The 22516-nt window shown below is 42.4% G+C and overlaps 1 protein-coding gene across 7 annotated transcripts in view; it reads left to right on the top strand.

The window, feature by feature from the left end:
* The window catches only part of SOX5 (SRY-box transcription factor 5), a 1038733-nt gene that overhangs the window by 592610 nt on the left and 423607 nt on the right, over nucleotides 1-22516 (top strand). For all 7 annotated transcript variants that reach the window (XM_087873007.1, XM_060688637.2, XM_087873006.1 and 4 more), the window contains one exon: nucleotides 14776-14986. In XM_087873007.1, coding sequence (XP_087729133.1) covers nucleotides 14776-14986 — 211 coding nt within the window. The remainder of the gene's footprint in view (nucleotides 1-14775; nucleotides 14987-22516) is intronic.

Here is a 22516-nt window from a genome sequence, read left to right as displayed (position 1 = left end):
GGAAGGATACTGCAGGATCCCCATTTCCTCCCCACTCCAGGGGAAGGATACTGCAAAATCTCCATTCCCTCCCCACTCCTGGGGGAAGGATACTGCAAAATCTTCATTTCCACCCCACTCCAGGGGGAAGGATACTGTAAAATCTTCATTCCCACCCTACTCCAGGGGAAGGATACTGCAGAATCCCCATTTCCTCCCCACTCCAGGGGAAGGATACTGCAAAATCTCCATTCCCTCCCCACTCCTGGGGGAAGGATACTGCAAAATCTTCATTCCCACCCCACTCTGGGGCCAGCCAGAGATGGTATTTGCCAGTTTTCTGAACTACTCAAAATTTCCGCTGCCGGTTCTCCAAACTCAAAATTTCGGTTCTCCAGAACCTGTCAGAACCTGCTGGATTTCACCCCTGGGCCCAGGGGTGGGTCCTACTTACCTTTACTACCGGTTCACAACAGGAAGCTTCTGTGCATGTGCAGATCGCCAATGACGACATTCGGGGCAGTGGGTGGGGCCTCCCCCCAGTTTTACTACTGGTTGTTGTGAACCGGCCTGAACCGGGGGCAACCCACCACTGCCTGGACTTCATTATAACAGCTATTGTGGTGGGAAGGAAATGATCAAGGATTTAGTTTTCCCAATTGCAGGAGGGGCCAAAAAAAGGCAAGATGGTGGCCAGAACTTCATGAACAAAAAAATGATTTTTTTTAGTTGTGCAAGTAAATACACACCATGAATGCCCCTTTTCTCCAACATTCATAGGAAATGGATGGATTGCAGAGGATAATATGGAGCACTTTGGTAAAGAATGCATATCAAATTCATTTTCACCTCAGATGTATGTTAAATTAATTTTGAATCTTGGCAGATTCCTTCATACCAACTCCTTCATTTGAACAAACTAAGATGGAGTAGAATTTTTTCAGTGAATTGTCTGCTTGGTGATCTAGTTGATCCTTCACCTCCTGACATATAGAGTGAAATTTAGGAAATCTATACCTGAAATTGGATTCTCTGTTTCATAATTGATGCCTTTGGAATATGGCCATAGTTTTTATTTTTTATTTTATCATCTTGAATGCCTCCTTCATAACAGGTATCGACCCAAGGTAATATAATTATAGGAACATTTGGACAAATTATTCTCCATGAATTATGTTATGAGGTGATTTCAACATTTGCATTTTAAATGTTAAAAAAAAAAATCATTGACACAATATCTTTAGAAGTGTTTATTTTGAGAGAAGGGACTGCTAAAACACATAGATCTATATTTAAGTACGATTTTCATCCTTTTAATTTAAAAAGTACAGATGAATGCACAAAAGGAAAAAAAAAACAACCCGAGTTACGAGAGAACATATAAATGTGAAATGAAACGGAAACAGATTGTCCATCTCTATGGTGATGTAAACGTTCTATAAGATTTCAGCACCGAACTATAATTTCATTAAGATGCAACCCGCACTGCTAAAAATTGGGGAAAGGAGTAGCATTTTCTATGAGTGGAGGTTTTTTTTTTTTTTTTTTTTTAAATTACAATGGGTACTTCACTCATTGTGTAGGAGACTTCAGTTGTTCTCTTAGAGTGGGGGGAAATAGTTTTATTTTTTTTTAAAGGTTACTTCTATTTCAAATTCATCACCTGTCAGGAGATAGAAATAATAAGAAGAGAGGTTAAAGCTATGTTTATCATTGGAATTATGAAATGAGACTGTGCTGGTAAAATTACACTTTGATGCAGATAAGGGACCAAAATAATAATAATAATAATGCAAAGCCTAGATAATCAGAGGGGAGAAATCGTTTGGAAAAAAAAAAAAGAGTAACGGTGAAAAAGGCTTAGGTATGACAGAACAAATTAGATGCAAACTTCTTCTGAGGCATAGATAAAGGAGAAAAGGAGGTAATTGTCGTCCTCTTCATCGCTTCTGGTCAGATTGCATGTAAAATACTGTGTTTGGCCTGGGCTTCTCAAAAGATGTCAACAAATTGGAAGGATTTCAGATGCAAAGCAGAGGAGTTACGAACGGGTCTTCAGGAAATCATTAGCAGGAAAAAAGATTGAGGGAACTAAAATGTGACAAGATAACTTTCTAAAAAAAATCACACACACACACACAAATACAAAAATATATCGAGCGAGGAAGGGAGAAGAGGGGGGATTTTGTGTTATGAAAGAGAATGAAGGAGCATCATATTGAGATGGGAGGAACTTCAGCACAGACAGAAGATAAGGACAGATGCCTCATTGTTTTGTTTAGTCTATCCCACCCGGATGGAGAGATCTAGAATTTGCCGAACTCCCAATACTTTCAACCAGCAGGTGAGAGATACCAGCAGCTGTAGCCAGGGGTGGGCTTCAAAAATTTTAGCAAGGGGTTCTCTGCCTGGTTGCTGGGTGGGTGTGGCCATGGTGGGCATGACCTAGTCGGCCTCGTGCACCATGGCGGGGAGAGGGGGGGCAGCATTTTTGCCATCCCCGGGCTCTGGAGGCTTTCCTTGAGCCTCCAGGAAGGCAAAAACAGCCTCCCCAGGCTCCGGAGGCCCTCTGGAGGTTGGAAACAGGCCCATTTGTGGAACTTCTGGTAGGCCCATTTTTTGCCCTCCCCGAGCCTCTGCATGTGCCTGCACTTACCTGCATCCAAAACGGGCCTCGGGGGGACTCCTGGGAGGGGCGGGGCGGGGTGGGCAGGGCCAGCCAAGAGTGGGATTTGGGGGTTCTCCAAACTGCAAAGAATCTTAGCAAGAGGTTCTCCTGAACCCCTGCGAACCTCCAGCAGCCCACCCTGGCTGTACCTCAACAATTAAAAGACAAGTTTCCCAACTCAGGCACTTACTCTGCCTTTAATATGTGTGATGCAGATCTACCTCGGGGGCAGGAATGCGTTCTACTTACCTTTACTACCGGTTCGCAGCGGGAGCATGCGTGCGCTCTCGCTTCACTCGCGTGCACACTTCTGCGCATGCGTAGATGACCCATGATGATGTCGTGGCAGGTGGGCGGAGCCTCCCGCCAGTTTTACTACCAGTTCTATAGAACCGGACAGAACCAGGAGCAACCCACCACTGCTCGGGGCGGATATGATATTCCAAAGGGTGGGAGCCATGGCAGAGAAGGCTCTTCTCTTGGATCTCACCCCCCAGAATTCTTTGGCTGATGGAGTCCATAGAATGCCCCCTCTGCAAGCACGGGTGACCTGGGCTGATCCCAAAATAATCATTGGATGTAGGCAGGAACACATGGAAAGATATTCCTTCAGACCCCATGCTCTCCAGTCATGAAAGCAAATACCAGAACCTTGAGGTGGAATCAAAAGCAGACCAGAATCCTGTGACAACTCTAAAAACAATTAATGTGATTTCTTCATACTCTAGTCAATCAGCTCTCTTGTGATATTTTATACCAAACTGTCTTCAAAGGCAATCCCATGTATTACACGGTGCAGTAATCTAAGCAATAGCAATAGCACTTAGACTTATGTACTGCTTCATAGTGCCTTACAACCCTCTCTAAGCGGTTTACAGAGTCGGCCTATTGCCCCCAACAGTCTGGGTCCTCATTTTTATCCACCTTGGAAGGACGGAAGGCTGAATCAACCTTGAGCCTGGTGAGATTTGAACTGCCAAGCTGCTGTCAGCCGGTGATCAGCAGAAGTAGCCTGCAGTACTGCATTCTAACCACTGCGCCACCGCGGCTCTTTGAAACTTCTTGTGAAAAGCAAGAGGTTACCAGGCCATGGTTTATTCTATTAAAGCTATCATTTTCCTGGTAGTGCCATTGCTGGCCCACCTGCCTAAGCTTGTGAAAAGTGTCTATAAATCTCTCAGTTTAAAATGAGCTGGCCACTCATTCTCTCATTCTGTTTGTTTGTTTGTGTGTGAATATTACTTTTCTTCCTGGTAAATTGCATTCAGAACCCTAGCCTTTGTCCCAGTTGTGATCTTAGGTCCTGTTGCAGGAAAAATCTAGATTGTTTTTAATATAATGGGATGTTACAATACTAGGTGGCCTAGAATTGCCATTAAGTGGCCCGATTGTTGTGTATTGAAAGGATGAAAAGGCTGACCTTCTGAGCGGCATGCATTTGCTTTGGTCCAAAAAAGGGAACACATGCATCCGTGTTTATTAGGATGCATTAAAAAAGAAAGAAAGAAAAGAAATTGATAAGGGAAACTGGCAAAAGTTTAAAAGAGAAAGAGAAACAGTAAGTGTTGGACACAGGGGTGGGTTCTATTTACCTTTACTACCGATTCGCAATGGGACCGCATACGCAGATTGCCAATGAAGACATCCGGGCTTGTGGGCGGGGCCTCCCGCCGGTTTTACTATCGGTTCTTGCGAACCGGTCCAACCCACCACTTGTTGGACAGCATCATTAATGGAAGCCATTTATTCAAATTACGACTCATTTACGGTTCCAATTCACCAATATGCTAAAACAGCACACAGGTTGCCTTGCATTACAGACATTATCTTAGTGCCCGTTCAAAGTTACAACAGCACTGAAAAAAGTGATTTGTGACCAGGTTTTCACACTTACGACCATTGCAGCTTCTCCATGGTCACGTGATCAGAATTCAGTCTTTTTGCAGTCGGCATCGATTTAGGATGGTTGCAGAGTCTTAAGGTCATGCAATCACCATTTGTGATCTTCTTAACTGGCTTCAAACAAGCAAAGTCAGTGGGAGAAGTCGGGTTCGCTTAACAACTGCATGATTCATTTAACAACAGCACCATTCACTTAACGACTGCATGATTCACTTAATAATTGTGGCAAAAAAAGGTTGCAAAATGGGATGCAACTTACTCAACAGCTACCTTGCTTAGCAATGGAAATTTTTTCGCTCAATTGCGGCCGTAAAGTGAGGACTACCGGTAATAATCTTAGGGTCCAAATAATGACAATGTTGACTCCCCCATCATTTAAGAACCATTTAAGAAATGCTTAGTTTTTCTTCAGAGAAGAAACACATGGGTTTTTCTTTACTGTAAACAGGTAAAGGTAAAGGTTCCCCTCGCACATATGTGCTAGTCGTTCCCGACTCTAGGGGGCAGTGCTCATCTCCGTTTCAAAGCCGAAGAGCCAGCGCTGTCCGAAGACGTCTCCGTGGTCATGTGGCCGGCATGACTAAACGCCAAAGGCGCATGGAACGCTGTTACCTTCCCACCAAAGGTGGTCCCTATTTTTCTACTTGCATTTTTTACCTGCTTTCAAACTGCTAGGTTGGCAGAAGCTGGGACAAGTAACGGGAGCTCACCCCATTACGTGGCACTAGGGATTCGAACCGCTGAACTGCCGACCTTTCGATCGACAAGCTCAGCATCTTAGCCACTGAGCCACCGTGTCCCTATATTCTTTACTGTAGGATGCGACAGTGTTGTGGCTTGCTCAGAAGTTCTCCTACAATGGACCTCTGACTATTAACCATGTGCAGCTTTAGAGACTTGCACACTGTTGCTTGATTATTTATGAATGAACTAAACAATTTATGCTAACTAAACAATGGCTCGGGATTGAAAAAAACAGAACCGATCGTTTGTGCTTGTCCTAAATGGAAAACCTATCCTACGTTTCCTCTCCCTCCCCCCCCCCCAGCCGACATGGAGACCTCCAAGACTGTTTCCCCAAACCTGCTTATCCATTCATTATGGTCCTCAGACAGGCAGTAACATTTTAGCTTTCTGGCTTATAATTACACAAATACAGGCAGCTGAATTAGCTCAGCAGGTCAACAGAACAATTCGGAGCTCAGTCTGTTGCTGGGTGAGTAGCGGAGGGGACAGTTAGGGAAGAGAAAGCTTTTCCTAAATTCATTGGTGGCTCCGAAGCTATAATTTGCGGTTTCAACGTGTTTGCTGGTGGTCTTCAGAGAAGAAGGAGTAACCTCTATTCCTTGCTTTGAGCTCGCATGTAAAGATGCAGAGCCGGATGTTGAAAGACTATGCCGATAGTGAATTTCAGAGTTTTCCTGCAATTTTTGCATTTTTTACAAAGTCACTTTAATGCCCAGTGAGAATACTAAGTGCCAGAAATCTTTAGAGCTCTATCTTAGAACGAAAGAGGTTATGAGAGTCCTTTACATATTTTGGACTTCCAACTTTCAGACTGACAGTTTAGGGAGTTGATATCTTGTGTATCTTAAAGCCATACATGTGAGGGATGCCAGTGGCCTACATGTGCTCATCACTTTTATCCCCTTATTATTTCACATCAAGAATTTTTTTTTTTAGATGAAGTACAACTCTACAAATCCAGCTGCAGTAATAGAACAGATCAATAAGGCAACTGTGGCACAGGAGTTGGGTAGAAAGGTAGAAAGCCAATTTGGTCTAGTGGCTAAGGCCAGAGCTGTCACCACTGGTTCACCCAGCACCGGAAATGTGAGTGTGCACCAGGGGTGAAATCCAGCAGGTTCTGACAGGTTTTAGCGAACTGATAACAGAAATTATGAGCACTTCGGAGAACCGGCAGTGGAAATTTTGAGTAGTTCAGAGAACCGGCAAATACCACCTCTGGCTGGCCCCAGAGTGGGGTGGGAATGGAGATTTCGCAATATCCTTCCTCCAGGAGTGGGGAGGGAATGGGCATTTTGCAGTATCCTTCCCCTAGAGTGGGGAGGGAATGGAGATTTTGCAGTATCCTTCCCCTGCCACGCCCACCAAGCCACGCCCACCAAGCCACACCACGCCCACCAAGCTATGCCCACAGAACCAGTAGTAAAAAAATTTGGATTTCACCACTGGCGTGCGCGCACCATTCATGCATGTATGCAGCATCAAACAACACGGGAATTCGCTCACACACACCGTCCACACACGTGTGCGGCATCAAAACCATAGCGATATAGGACAGGATTGTGCCCAGGCGGGCAGGTCGCTACTACCGGTTCGCCTGAACCTGTCCGAACCGGCTGAATACCATCTCTGTCTAAGGCACCAGGTTAAAAAAAGGGATAGTGTAGAACGCTGTGGTATCCAATGTGTCTTATTTATTTGACTGTAAGCTGCTTAAAGTCATGTAAAAGTGAGATGGGCAGCTACATAAATCAAATAAATAAAAATGACATTTTAATGAAAGAGTTATGCTGATATTTATATTCAAAGCTTGATTTAAGTGTTTGCACAGGGACACTTGTAGCTCCTGTGGGGATCATCTTAAAAGCAGCTGCTTTTTCTCCCACTGGAATATACAGCTGCTGTCTTCAGCTAATGTTTGATCCAGGGAAAAGGGATACTTGTTTCAAGATATTCCCAAATGTTGTTAGCTAAATACAGCATCCTTTTAAACCACAGTTTGGCTTTCAAAAATGTAAAGCTCTTTTTAATACTGCTTCCGGAACTGGCTTTTCTTTCAACAAAATCAAAACAATTGATAAAATCAAATGGGATACATTGGATTTTAAAGAGATGCTTATTCTAGAAAAGTGAGTTTCGATTATCCCAAAGGCGCTTTTCCAAAAGGCAACGACACTCTTTTTTTTTTGGTTTTTTTCCCCTTGAAAATGTTTCACTTCTTGTCCAAGAAGCTTCACTTCAGTTCAGAACTGGAAAAGTTCCTACATGAGAAGTGAAACATTTTTAAAGAAAAAAACCCCAATAAAATCCAGTTGGGCCGTTGGGACAACTATGATCTGGATGACTGAGAATCTCCATGAATCTTGATTACAGTGGTGGGATTAATTTTTTTTTTTACTACCGGTTCTTTGGGTGTGGCTTGGTGGGCGTGGCATGGCTTGGTGGGCATGGCTTGGTGGGCATAGCAGGGGAAGGATACTGTAAAATCTCCATTCCCACCCCACTCCAGGGGAAGGATACTGTAAAATCTCCATTCCCTCCCCACTCCAGGGGACAGTTACTGCAAAATCCCCATTTCCTCCCGATCAGCTGGGACTCGGGAGGCAGAGAATAGATGGGGGCGGAGCCTGTCAGAAGTGGTATTTACTGGTTCTCCGACGTAGTCAAAATTTCCGCTACCGGTTCTCCAGAACTGGTCGGAACCTGCTGAATTCCACCTCTGCTTGATTACTATTAGTTTAGAATAAGCATCTCTTTAAAAATCCCATTAGATAGGAAATAGGAGCAGAGTGGGCATAAGCTTTTCCTGCTGATGCATTCTCACCATTGAAATAATTACAAATTTCCGAAAAATCACTTTGCGGGGAAAAAACATGAATTTTGTGGCTGGGGAGCCAAGAAGGAAAGAAAGAAAACTTCCACAGCACGTAAAACTTCATTGTTGAATGACATGACTTTAGAAAGATGACAGGTGTGTGTGTGTGGAGAGAGAATAGATTAAGCAAAGCTTCATCAAGATTAACAAAGGAAGATTATTGACTTTAGCAGGAAAGAACAGAAACCTGTTTTATCTTTAACCTTAGAAGAGGGATGTTCTGCAGTTGGTGGGAAACCTCTCCGAGAATAAGAATAGCAACTTCCTGTTGGATTATTTCTTGATGGACTTTTCTTGAGAGGGACTCTGGTTATGAGAAATATTATGGCCATTCCAATGAAAATCCTTTTCTCCTTTGAATTGAGAATGTAAAGATCCATGTCTGGAATGGTGGTAAGTACAGGATTAGTTTACCAAAAAAAAAAAGAGGGGGGGGGGTACTAAATTGTCTTCTTCCATTTGGCTTTTAAAGAAATCATGATTGGATGCATGTTCCAGTAGCATTCGTTAGCATGGGATTCACAATATCAAAAAGTAAATGATCCCAACAGTTGATAAGTATAAGTATGCTATATGTATGTGTACAGCTATATGTATAAACACATTAACCTCATAAATCTGTGGGTAGAAACATGAAGCTATGAAGGTTGAAATGCCAGTAGCATGAGCAGAGAACATAGAGTATAGAACACAGAATAATTAAAACATGGGAATGCTTTAATTAATTAATGTTTTAATTAATAGAGAATAATTAAAACATGGGAATAATTAAAACATGGGAATGTTTTAATTAAAGCATGAGAACGAATGTCTTCAGGGGGGAAGATTAGGAGTGAGGGAAGAGAAAGAAAGATAGAGACTGAAGCCCTGATAAAATTTGTGATTTGTTTCTGATTTTCACTTTCATTTATTAATGGCATTCCTTCTTTCACTGATAATTTTGAATTTTTTAAAACTAATACCCTGTTTTCCCGAAAATAAGACATCCCCTGATAATAAGCCCAATCTGGCTTTTGAGCGCATGCGCTAAAATAAGGCTCCCCCTGAAAATAAGCCCTCCCCAAAAATATTTAAACGCAGAGCTGGAAATCAGGTAAGATGGCAAGAGGAGCCCCATCTTGCTCCCCGCGCCCCAAAATAATAAGACATTCCCGAAAATAAGGCCAAGTGCTTATTTCGGGGTTCAAAAAAATATAAAACAGGGTCTTATTTTCAGGGAAACATGGTAGTTCCTTTTAAAATAATGAAATATAAGTAATACAGCAGCAACCACAATACAGTAATGGTTTTGCAGCAGAACCCTCCCTCTCCTAATGGTAGTGACTAAAATAAACTAAATATATTGTTGTCAAAATAATCCTTCTTCCTTCTTAAGGAAGGAACAAATCTATGAATACTTAAATTTACTAATTTTTTTTATTAATAATAAGTGATGAGTTCTAACAAATTATAACTGAATTCTAATAAATAATAAATCCTAATAAATTCTTCTTCCTTCTTAAATAAATGGGACCATCTAGTCCAGCTGGTCTCAGATGTTCTCAGAAGCTGAGCAGGGTAGGCTTTGGTTAATATTTGGATGGGGGACTTTCAGGGTTGTGGGCTATATTGAAACCTCAAGAACCATCTCGGAAAGAAGATGATTGAAAATGATTTCCGTAATTGCCACCAAAAATATTAAACAAGAATCAAGCTTAACTCAAAGGCATTGCTTCTTTGGTATGTCAAGGGAATTGTGCTTTTTATCATTTGCTCTCTTAGAAAACTTAGATTAATGTTAGAAAGTTAATATTAAATGTTTATTTATTTATTTATTTATTATTTATTTATTTTTATATGCCGCCCTTCTCCGGAGACTCAGGGCGGCTTACAATGCGTTAAGCAATAGCCTTCATACTTTTGTATATTTTATACAAAGTCAGCTTATTGCCCCCACAAACTGGGTCCTCATTTTACCCACCTTAGAAAGGATGGAAGGCTGAGTCAACCTTGAGCCTGGTGAGAATTGATCTCGCAGTAATTGCAGGCAGCTGGATGTTAAATGCTGCCTTAGTGGGAGAAACTTGAGAATAAAGTGTCAATGAATTGGTTGTTCTTACTTTGAATACTTAATTTAGATTAATCATGTTTGTAGTTCCCAGAAACAAAAGGAAGCCAGGATTAAAATCTTAGTTTAGAGGATGGGCGAGCATAAAAAAGTTGAGCTTATTGTACCTTAAGATCCCCAAAACCTGTGAATTTTGTCAAGGAAGAGCCAAATGTTTAAAGGACATGTGCTCAAAGACAAACGGGCAGAGCACCTTTATTCTTTTTTGGCATAATTAAAGTTATGAAGGGAATTACCGTATTTTTCAGACGCTCCGGACTATAAGACGCACCTGCCTTTTTGGAGGAGGGAAACAAGAAAAAGAATCTGCCTCTGCCTCCCAGCAATTTGAGTCGTTGCAGCAAACAGCAAACAGCCTGCTTTAGTTCCATTTTCATTTTCAGCACAGCCTGATTAGCAGAAGAAAAAAAAATCAGCCTCCCAGCAATTTGCCTCCTTGCAGCAAACAGCGGACGCCCGAGCGGCGATAGGCAATGGCAATCCCTGCAGATTGAAACAGCTGAGAGTCGGGAGGCCAGTCCAACTGACAATCAGCTGCTGGTGCTCATCAGGCTGTGCTGAAGCTGAAATGGGGTGTTTGCTGTTTGCTGCTTGCTGCAAGGAGGCAAATTGCTGGGAGGCAGAGGCCAAAGGGTGGGGGCCAGTGGGTGGGCGGGGCTACATTTGGTGTATAAGACACACTTTTTCCCCCCTAAAAGAGGGTGAAAATTTGGGTGTGACTTATACTCCAAAAAATATGGTAGATATTTCTAGTCTAATGAAGAGAAGGGCTAGCGGTGATATAATAGCAGTCTTTCAGTAACTGAGGGGCTGTCATAGAGAAGAGGGGGTCCACCTCTTCTCCAAAGCACCTCAGGGCAGGACAAGAGGTAACAAGTAGAAGATCATTAAGGAGAGATCCAATCTAGAACTAAGGAGAAATTTCCCGACAGTGAGAACAATTAATCAATGGAACGGCTTGCCTCCAGAAGTTATGGGTGCTCCAAAACTGGAAGTATTCAACAAGACTGGAGAGGCATTTCTCATGAATGGTATAGGGCCGTGATGGCAAACCTATGGCACAGGTGGCACATGGAGCCATATCGGTGAGCATGTGAGTGTTTCCCTAGCTCAGCAAACGGGCTGTTTCCAGCCTCCGGAGGGCCTCAGGGGGGTGGGGAAGGCTGTTTTTGCCCTCCCCAGGCCCCTAGAAAGGCTCTAGAGCCTGGGGAGAGTGAAAAATGGGCCTTCCTGTCCCACCGCAAGTCGGCAAATGGGCCGTTTCCAGTCTCCGGAGGGCCTCCAGGGGGTTGGGGAATGCTGTTTTTGCCCTCCCCAGGCTCCAAGAAAGCCTCTGGAGCCTGGGGAGGGCGAAAAACGGGCCTACCGGGCCCACCATGCCATCATGTGCCAAAAGCAGAGGGAGCGCGGGGGGGTCACGTGCGCATGCACGGGGGGCAGAGCGCATTGAATTATGAGTGTGGGAACACGTGTGTGCGACACCCCTGCGCTCCCCCTGCTTTTGGCATGTGACGGCAAAAAGGTTAGCCATCACTGGTATAGGACCTCCAGCCATGGACAGTTGTTGGATTAGAAGATCTCCAAAGTCCCTTCCAACCCTATTATTTTATGTTTTATGATATGGTCTATTAAAAGCAGTTTGTATTATAGAGATGTGAGGTCCCAAAAGCTTACAGATTTCTGTATGGAGTTATTTTTTTAAAATAAATTGCAAATTAAAGCAGAAATGGGATAAAAGTGTCCTGAAGCTGGAAAAATATGAAACCCAACCCTAGTTGAGCCATTAAAACAAGGATTCTTACAGCAATTTTAAGATTTAATATATGTTGTGCTGCAGCTTTTTTAAAGGGAAAGAGCCCCACCTCAGTTATGCATAAAGACCATAAGAAGACAATTATAGCCACCAACAAAACAGGCAGTTTAAGAGATGCTAACAGCAAGAAACTAAAAGAAAATTTGCAAAGAAAAAGAGAAAGGGAGCAACATAGGGCCAAAAGGGAAGGATGGCGCAGAGGGAGGGAAGCCACGTTTGAAATATCAGAAGGTGTGAAGAATTATGGTTTCATCATGACAAACCAGAATGTGGCTATTAAGAGTCAAATCTATTAAAATAAGGTGAGAATATGCTTGGTGACTTTAATGAGAGTCAGATCTCACCTTTATTGGAGAGAAGGATGCTTTTCATTTGGCCTGGCATTTGCAAGCATCATTATGATCATCTACGTATCAAAAACTTTGTGTTTAAAATAATTATTTGAAAAAAAATAAAATACCGAAGAACGATATGGGACTGGGGCAAGGAAGAGAATAAATTATAAACATCTAAATGAGCTGATTATGCTGATGGAATTGTCGGGGGGGGGGGGTCTGCAGGAAATGGTCAGAAAATTAGGGTTGTAGCTGCAAAGGTTCAATCAAAGTGTGACACAGATTTTAAAAAAGTAGATCTGATGTAGGAGAGGAGCAAAAAGATCTGGGTGGTAGAGTTAAGAGAGTCATCAGCCTAGAGTCGATACATTGCCACAAACAGTCTTCAGTTGAACACCTCTTCAATTCAGTTAACCTTTACCTGGTGCCAATTTAGTATTGGACCTTAGTTGACAGATTCTGGTGTACAGGCTTGCTCAATTAAGGTTCTTAACTGCCACTTAACATATGATCACAATTCTTTGCGCTTGACAGTTTAAGTCAGACCAGCATAGCTACCATGTTAACATTATTTTTAATCATACTCTATAGCCATCCATGTGTGTATCAGTGGTGGGTTCCTGCCGGTTCGGTCAAGCCGGTAGAGGTGACGATATGACGTCACCGAACTGGTTCTCTTTGTTTGGGAGCTGGGCCTTCCCCACTCCCTCCTGTGTTATTCTTACCTTTTATTTGGCCCTGCCCCCAAATTTTTGCTACCTCCCGAGTCCCAGCTGATCGGCTGGAAGGAAAAAAAACTGTTTAAAGTCTTGCCGCAGGGCTTCAAAGGGCCACCCTACAGTTGATCAGTGTGGTGGTAGACCAATGCACTTGAAAAACAAATGGGTAGACCAGGATGCATCAAGAACAAATGGGTAGACCAGTACAGCTCTGCAATCAGTTAAAAGCCTGGTAGACCAGTACCTCTGCTAAATCCTAGAGAATTGTCACATGACCATCAAACCACACCCACAAAATAAGCCACGCCCACACGCCGGTAGTAAAAAATTTTAGAACCCACCCCTGATGTGTAAGTGTGTGAATGTTTGTGTGTGTGCACATGGCCTGGGTATGTTGAGATGGGAAAACTTTTGAAGACGCCAAAACAGAACTGGGCATTTAGCATTTGAGTGTTTCATTTTCAAGAACCTTTATCCTGATACTAAGCTCTGCATAAAAGAAAACAAAACAAACTGGATATAGATTATTATTCAGCAAAAAGGAAGAAAAAATCTGTTAAGGTTGACCATTAAACACTGTAGAGAAGCAAACAATTAAAGGTAATCTATAACCTTATTATTGGAAAACTAATGAACATCAATAGAATAGAATAGAATTCTTTATTGGTCAAGTGTGATTGGAGACACAAGGAATTTGTCTTGGTGCATATGCTCTCAGTGTACATAAAAGAAAAGATACATCCGTCAAGAATCGTAGGTACAACACTTAATGATAGTCATACAGTACAAATAAGCAATCAAATCATATTAGGAAACAATCAATATAATTGTAAGGATACAAGCAACAAAGTTACAGTCATACAGTCATAAGTGGAAAGAAATGGATGATGGGAACGATGAGAAGATTAATAGTAGTGCAGACTTAGTGAATAGTTTGACAGTGTTGAGGGAATTATTAGTTTAGCAGAGTGATGGCGTTCAGGGAAAAACTGTCCTTGTGTCTAGTTGTTCTGGTGTGCAGTGCTCTATAGCGTCGTTTTGAGGGTAGAAGTTGAAACAGTTTATGTCCAGGATGCGAGGGGATGTAAATATTTTCACAGCCCTCTTTTTGACTCGTGCAGTATACAGGTCCTCAATGGAAGGCAGGTTGGTAGCCATTGTTTTTTCTGCAGTTCTAATTATCCTCTGAAGTCTGTGTCTGTCTTGTTGGGTTTCAGAACCAAACCAGGCAGTTATGGAGATGCAGATGACAGACTCAATAATTCCTCTGTAGAAATCAAAAGTTCTCATTTGGAGAACTCATTTCTCTTTGTGTTTGTGTCTATAAACACACACATGTATACACACAGATACACAGATGCTATACATATAAATGTTTCTTTTCCTAATTATTTTTTCTCATTTAATCCTGTAATCTTATTTTATCTTTGATTTCTGTATTTTTTCCCCCTTCAACCACCCCATCATCACAACTAGTTCCTTGAAGTAAATGTTCATTTATATACAAATAATAATTAACCAAGCCCTTCCCTCAAGGACTGGCCTTCCTTATATTTTTTGCCAGTGTACATGCAAGTGTGTTTGCATGTTTCTAAGTTGCTACTACATATGACCTTCTTTTCCTTTCCAGGAAGTTGATGGCAATAAAGTGATGTCTTCATTTGCCCCACATAACTCATCTACCTCCCCCTCGAAGGCTGACGAAGGTGGGCGTCAGAGCGGAGAATCATTTTCCAGCACGGCTCTGGGAACTCCTGAACGGCGTAAAGGAAGCCTAGCAGATGTGGTAGACACTCTCAAACAGAGGAAGATGGAGGAGATGATCAAGAATGAGCCTGAAGGTAAGGAGAGATGTTGACTTTGCTACTCTGATCAACTGGACTCCCTACATTCAGGAAGATGAGTCTACATATGTCTGTGGTTTTTCCCTTCATACATTATGGATAAAGAGGACACTGTGATTGATAATATACAGCCATCCAGGGTGTGGTTGGACCAAAATGTCCTGTTTTTTCTACATTATGTGCCAGGCATTCTGTAGTTGGCATCTTTCTTCTACTGATTGTGGAGATCAGGCTACAAATGGTTCTGAAATTGTTTCCTGTGTAAGGAGATATTTTCTTCCAGAATTCCGGGCCTGCTTAGCTTCTGAGAACACTTGTGCCTATCAGATTCTGCCAAGGTTCCCTTAGTTTTGGGCAGACGTCCATCTTTCCCTTCTCTCTTTCTTTCCTTTTATCTCCCACAATCTCAAGTCCTCTTGAAATATGACCAGAAAGCTCATGGCCAGCATTTTCCTTTACTATAGGCCACATAAATGATGGAAATTCAATAATATCTGGATTGTTGAACATATTGTGTATGTTACAATGACAAATATAAGTTGTTGTGAGTCTTAGGAGCAAGTTTCTCCTTTCTCTTCCTTCCTTCTGCATAGTTGTAGAAAGATAGCTAAGCTTCAGTTTTCCATTATTGATTATCTGAGGCAGGATGAGTCCTCCAAACCATACATTATGATGACTGTTGGCTGAATTAAGCCCACATAATTTCTGTGGTTTAAATCTGATGTGTTTCAGTGAAAGCATGAAAAGTGACCATAATTGATCCATGTTTTGATATCATGATAGACTGGGATTTAATCTAAACTTCTAAACTTTCTTCTTGTCTGAGCCAGAAGTAGAGATGGAAGGTTTCCTGCAGCTCATTCTTATAACGCTAAACCATTATTTAATTTGATATGCAAATTAGTCCATAATCTGAAACAGAAGGAGATAACAGGATGCCTTCTAAAGCTTTGGGAAACCTGCTTCCATCAACCACAGCCAACATGGTCAGAAGTAAGAATTTGTAAGCACTGTCAACCCAAACATTTGGAAGACGCTAAATTGCCTTTTAAATTTGCCTTTCAAATCCTGCATCAAAACAAATCTATCTGTAGTCTTTGTACATTACTCCCATCATTCCTTAGGATATTAAAAAATACTCTGTTATACTTATGTTTATTATGTAAGATGAAACATCAATGTTCTTCTTTCAATAGGTAAATGATGTAAAAGATCAGCCAAAACATGCTTCTGAGGATGGGTTGCATTGACATTAGCCAAGCAGCTTCATTGGGAAATGAACTGTAACCTTAATGCTGGCCATCCCCATGCATGTCTTTGAGTAGATTAGCAATTTAAGACTATCCTAAATTAATAGATATTATTTGCCCTTTTGCCAAAGCAAAATGTAATGGGGGTCTCTGTCTCCATCAAAGAACTGCCTGAAGCAACTGTACTCTGGAGATATTCCTTAGAATGAAATGCAATGATGTTGAATCCAGAAGAAGGGTGACCTAGTAGGAAAGCTTTAAAGGAGCCTTGGTAGTACTAGGGTTTAAGGCACCCTGTTATTAAGCTGCTTAAGACCAGCTGCCTGCAATTACTGCAGGGTTCGAATCTCGCCAAGGCTCAAGGTTGACTCAGCCTTCCATCCTTTCTAAGGTAGGTGAAATGAGAACCCAGTTTGTGGGGGCAATAAGCTGACTTTGTATAAATATACAAAAGGATGAAGGCTATTGCTGAGCACATTGTAAGCCGCCCTGAGTCTTCGGAGAAGGGCGGCATATAAATCAAATAAAAAAAAAAAAGTGGTAATTAGGTTTGGAAATTTGTAGTGCTCTTTCCCCGCTATTTCCAGGTTTTGATTCCGGGAACGTCACATCCTTTTCCTCTAAGAACTATAAAATGCTTCCCCTTGAGGAGATCCAAAATGTTGAAATGCTAGAATAGAGCTGGAATGGATATTATTTTGATGGGTGGAACTGCATTTAACATTAGGGGTGGTAGGAGCCAGGCTGGAGAAGATGCAGAGTGGTTGAACCTGGTCTCCCATATGAGTAGGGTAAAGATTTTCCTCAGTTTGGGGAAGTGGAAATAATTTTCTTGTTGTATGTATATATATATATATATGTATATATATGCGATATTTTTTGCAATCAGGGTTTTTTCCTATGTTGAAAGATGTTAAAATGGCCATGGTGGGATGAAATCTCTATTCATCGCTTTCAGGCCTGTCAGACATTTTATGTTGTTTCTTCTGAGACTTATGGGAGACTGGGATAGCACTATTTCGGCCTTCTTGGACCTCTTCAGCCAGACACACCCATATTTTATGACTCCTCCCTGTAGAGGTCAAATATTTATTTCTTTTAATTCATAGGTATAAATGTGCGATATTTTTTGCAATCAGGGTTTTTTCCTATGTTGAAAGATGTTAAAATGTATATATATATATATATATATATGTCTATGTAAGTTTTCATGGGTATATATGTGTGTACAGTTAATATCTCGGGCTTCTTCCTGTGTAATTGTAAACATATCCTTAAAAGGGTAGTAGCGACGTTTCGACGAAATCGCATTCGTCATCTTCTGGCTAATGTTCTCGGTTTGGTGCTTATGGGCAAACTGTGTGATCGTAACTGACGTTTTTCTATGAAAAGAGGCGAAGGTGTATTCTGATTGGTCGACAGTGTTGTTGTATTCTGATTGGCTGATGACGTAGCTGTATTTTGATTGGGTGGAAGCGCTGTTGCTTGGTATACTTCCACTTCCCGTCTGCCTACTATTTGGAAACCTGCTCTCATAGACAGACGAATCTTAACACAAAATATAAACCATAGATCAAAGGTTCATCATAATGCCTGTGTTGCCACCAGTTCCAGAATAACTTATCCATTGACCCACAACCAAGCAACAGCGCTTCCACCCAATCAAAATACAGCTACGTCATCAGCCCATCAGAATACAACAACACTGTCGACCAATCAGAATACACCTTCGCCTCTTTTCATAGAAAAACGTCAGTTACGATCACACAGTTTGCCCATAAGCACCAAACCGAGAACATTAGCCAGAAGATGACGAAGATTTAGGGTTCACAATTGTATTCAGGTCTTTGATTATTGCTTTTCCTGTCCTAAAATAAGATCAGTGGTGAAATGTAAAATTTGTTACTACCGGTTCTGTGGGCGAGGCTTGGTGGGGGGGAGGGTTAATATGACTGAGTGGGCATGGCCAACCTTTTTTTTTTTTTTTTTTTTTTTTACTTTTAAAACCATTTTTTTCTACAACCTCATCGGCTGAAAAGGTTGTAAAAAAATGCTTTTAAAAGCCTCTGACGATCCCAGCTGACTTGCCTGATCGGCAGAGGCTTTTCTTTCTTTCTTTTTTTTTTTAAAGCTTCTGACCATCCCAGCTGACATGCCTGATCGGCAGAGGCTTTGTTTCTACTTTTAAAAGCATTTTTTCGGCCAAAGAGGTTGTAGAAAAAATGCTTTTAAAAATAAAATAAAAAGCCTCTGATGATTGCGCGGTTCAGCTGGGCATGCAGATGGGGAAGGATTTTTGCTACCGGTTCTCTGAACCACGTGCCGCCATCCCTACCGGATCAGGCGAACCGGTCCAAACCGGGAGCATTTCACCCCTGAATAAGATCCAGTGTGGTGCAATACTTAAAGTGGTAGACTAAGATTGAGGAGATCCAAGCAAGCTCATTGGGTGACTTTGGGCTGGTCACTCTCCTACTAAACCTAAACCTAGCTCACAGGAGTAGTTCAGTTCATTTAGTGACTGTTCAAAGTTACAATGACACTGAAAAAAGTGACATGACCGTTTTTCACATTTATGACCGTTGTGGCATCTCCAGGGTCACCTCATTTACATTCGGATGGTTGACAACTGACTCACATTTATGACAGTTGCAATGGCCCTGAGTCATGTGACTTCCTTTTGCAGCCTTCTGACCAGCAAAGTTGATGGGACAACCAGATTCACTTAACAACCACGTTTCTAGTTTAAGAACTTCAGTGATTCACTTAACAAATGTGCTGAGAAAAGTAGCAAAATGAGGCAAAATTCACTTAACAAGTTTCTCACTTAAGCAACATAAATTTTGGGCTCAATTGTGGTCGTAAGTTGAGGACGACCTGTACACTTTACAAGGGGGGAGGGGGTGCTTGGTTCAATGGATAGTGTTTGGCTTGGTTTTGCATTGAACAATCCTTGTTTTCCCTTGCAATTTTTTTCTCCTTCTCTACCTCCGTACATTGGAATAGAAAATGGTCGTAGCGATTCATCGTTCCCTTCCTTCATTTTCTAGACATTGGCACAAAAGGTAGGAGTTTTCAGAGAAGCCAGCATTTTAGGGCACAGCAGTGGTAAAAGAAAGAGTTTAGAGACACCGTTGTGCCATTACAATAAATGATGGATGGTGAATTAACTAAAAATAGACCCTGAAATACTTCAGAATTCTTCACACCATTGCTAACACCAGTCCAGCTTCATCCCTTGTAGGGTTTGGCCGGCATCCAATCGTATCTGTCAGCTGTGTGGACCATCTAAATTTGTTCAGTGAAAACTAATCACCATGGTGATTGGAGCGCTGGAGATTCCTTCCTGCCCACATCCTGTTGGTTATTAACGTTGTTCAGATGGACAAGGAAAGAAAGCTTGCTCTTAATAATGGAACTTGTTTCAAAGAGAGGAGGGTTCAAACCAGTTGTGAAATCCAATTTTTTTTACTACCGGTTCTGTGGCTGTGGCTTGGTGGGCATGGTGTGGTTTGGTGGGCATGGCTTCGTGGGAGTGGCAGTGGATAGATACTGCAAAATCTCCATTCTTACCCACTCCAGAGGAAAGATACTGCAAAATCTCCATTCCCTCCCCACTCCTGGGGGAAGGATACTGCAAAATCTCCATTCCCACCCCACATCTGGAGCCAGCCAGAGGTAATATTTGCCGGTTCTCCGAACTACTCAAAATTTCCGCTGCCGGTTCTCTGAACTGCTCAAAATTTCTGCTACCAGTTCTCCAGAACCTGCTGGATTTCATTCCTGGTTCAAACGAATCACGTTTGAAGCTTAGCTGGCTCCATGGATTAGATTTTGATGAGGAAATAGATGGGGAACTCATCTAATTTGCTCTTGACAGACTTGAACACTGGGCCCTCTCTATCAAAATGAAATTCAACGTAGAGAAAAAGCTTAGGCAGGAAAAACCAGAAGGAGGACTAGGGATGACACAATAGCAGTATTCCAATATCTAAGGGGCTGCCACAAAGAAAAGGGGATCAACCAGGGGTGGGCTTCAAAAAATTTAGCAAGGGGTTCTCTGCCTGGTTGCTGGGTGGGCATGGCCATGGTGGGTGTGGCCTAGTCGGCCTCCTGCACCATGGCAGGGTTGGGCATTTTTGCCCTCCCCAGGCTCCGGAGGCTTTCCTTGAGCCTCCGGGAGGCTGAAAACGGCTTCCGGTAGGCCCATTTTTCACCCTCCCCGAGCCTCCGTGCCCACCCTGCACTTACCTGCACCCAAAACAGGCCGCGTGGGGACTTCTGGGAGGGGTGGGGTGGGTGGGCGGGACCAGCCAGGAGTGGGATTTGGAGGTTCTCCGAACTGCACAGAATCTTAGCTAGAGGTTCTCCCGAACCCTTGCGAACCCCAGCAGCCCACCCCTGGGATCAACCTATTCTCCAAAGCACCTGAGGGCATGACAAGAAACAATGAATGGAAACTAACTAACTAAACACCTAGAAATAAGGAGAAATCTTACAGTAAGAACAACCAAGCAGTGGAACGGCTTCCCTTCAGAAGACCTGGGTGCTCCATCACTGGCGGCTTTTAAGAAGAGACGGGACAGCCATTTGTCTGAAAAATATAGGGTCTCCTGCTTTGAGCAGGAGGTTGGACTAGAAGTCCTCCAAGGTCCCTTCCAATTCTATTATCCTGTTCAGTTGCATTCTGACCGCCACCATTTCTCCATCGCAGCCGATTCATAAATATTTTTTTTAATGAAAATCTGAACCTTTGTTCTTATGCAAGCAAAGATACGTAGCATTTGAAGAAGGATGCTTGCTTGTCTTCCAAAGGGATGGAAAGAGAGCTCAAACTGTGCTTAGCTTTCATGACGTCTCCTGCGATGTATCTGGCTAGGCGGCTTCTCAGTATCATAGGGGTCTCTTTTAACTACAGGTTAATAAAAGGAAACACATGCAAGAGAGATTTCCTGTACATGTTCCAATTCAACTTGGCCAGAGCTTTGATATCCAGCCATTAAATGCCAGGCTGAAAATAATGATTTGGGGGATAGAAGAGTAGAAATATTTTGTGGGGGTGGGGAATGCCTTATGTTAATATTCACTTTCTTTCAATCTTGTTCAATCTTCATCATCCAGTTACCCCTCATGCTCAGGGACGCGTTGGCTCAGTGGCTAAGATTCTGAGCTTGTTGATCGAAAGGTTGGCAGTTCAGCGGTTCAAATCCCTAGTGCCGCGTAACGGGGTGAGCTCCCGTTACTTGTCCCAGCTTCTGCCAACCTAGCAATTTGAAAGCAGGTAAAAATGCAAGTAGAAAATTAGGGACCACCTTTGGTTAGAAGATAAGACTGTTCCATGCGCCTTTGGCGTTGAGTCATGCTGGCCACATGACCACAGAGACGTCTTCAGACAGCACTGGCTCTTCGGCTTTGAAACAGAGATGAGCACCGCCCCCTAGAGTCAGGAACGACTAGCACATATTACGAGGGGAACCTTTACTCCTCATGCTACTACAAGGATTTATGATGGCCGTGTTCACACAATATTATTAACTAGGATTAAGACTTAATGTACAACATGTTGTTTGGTTGTGGTTGTCGTCTTTATTCTGAATTGGCTTGGTTGTGTATGTGTGGCTGTGTGTACTATATGAACTTACATCTTTTGGTTAGTTTAGGATCCAGTGTATTGTATGAATGTAAAAAGTGGGTTAAGTTAGTCACCAAAGTTTGGATATTGGGCAAATGCAGCCATGATCACATTTTGGTTGTTTGGTAACTGACTCCCCTGGCTGACCTCATCGTGACTGCAATTTGTAGTGTTTTTGCCAATTTCTGGCATTTACTTCTGGTTTCTGGAAAAAAATGCCTATTGGGGGGAAAAAGATTCACTTAACCACCATGGTGTTGTCTTAACAACCGTTGTAAAAAAAATGGTAACTTCAACTCCAGTCATAGGATGCCTTGACTGGTGACTGCCACAACCTATGACCTAAATAGCGCTAGCAATAATACTTAGACTTATATACCGCTTCACAGTGCTTTACAGCCCTCTCTAAGTGGTTTACAGAGTCAGCATATTTGCCCCCCAACAATCTGGGTCCTCATTTGACCCACCTTGGAAGGATGGAAGGCTGAGTCAACCTTGAGCCTGTTGAGATTCGATCTGCCAAACTGCTGGCAGCCAGTGAACAGCAGAAGTAGCCTGCAGTACTGCACTCTAACCATTGCAATACTACAGCTCTCATATTCTGGGCTCAATTATGTTTGTACGTGAAGGATTACTTGTACCCCA

Source organism: Pantherophis guttatus, chromosome 7 (assembly GCF_059756535.1).
Source record: "Pantherophis guttatus breed Tessera chromosome 7, ASM5975653v1, whole genome shotgun sequence".
NCBI lineage: Eukaryota > Metazoa > Chordata > Lepidosauria > Squamata > Colubridae > Pantherophis > Pantherophis guttatus.
Note: the sequence above shows the minus strand (reverse complement) of the source record. Positions and strands in the feature narration are given on the sequence as shown.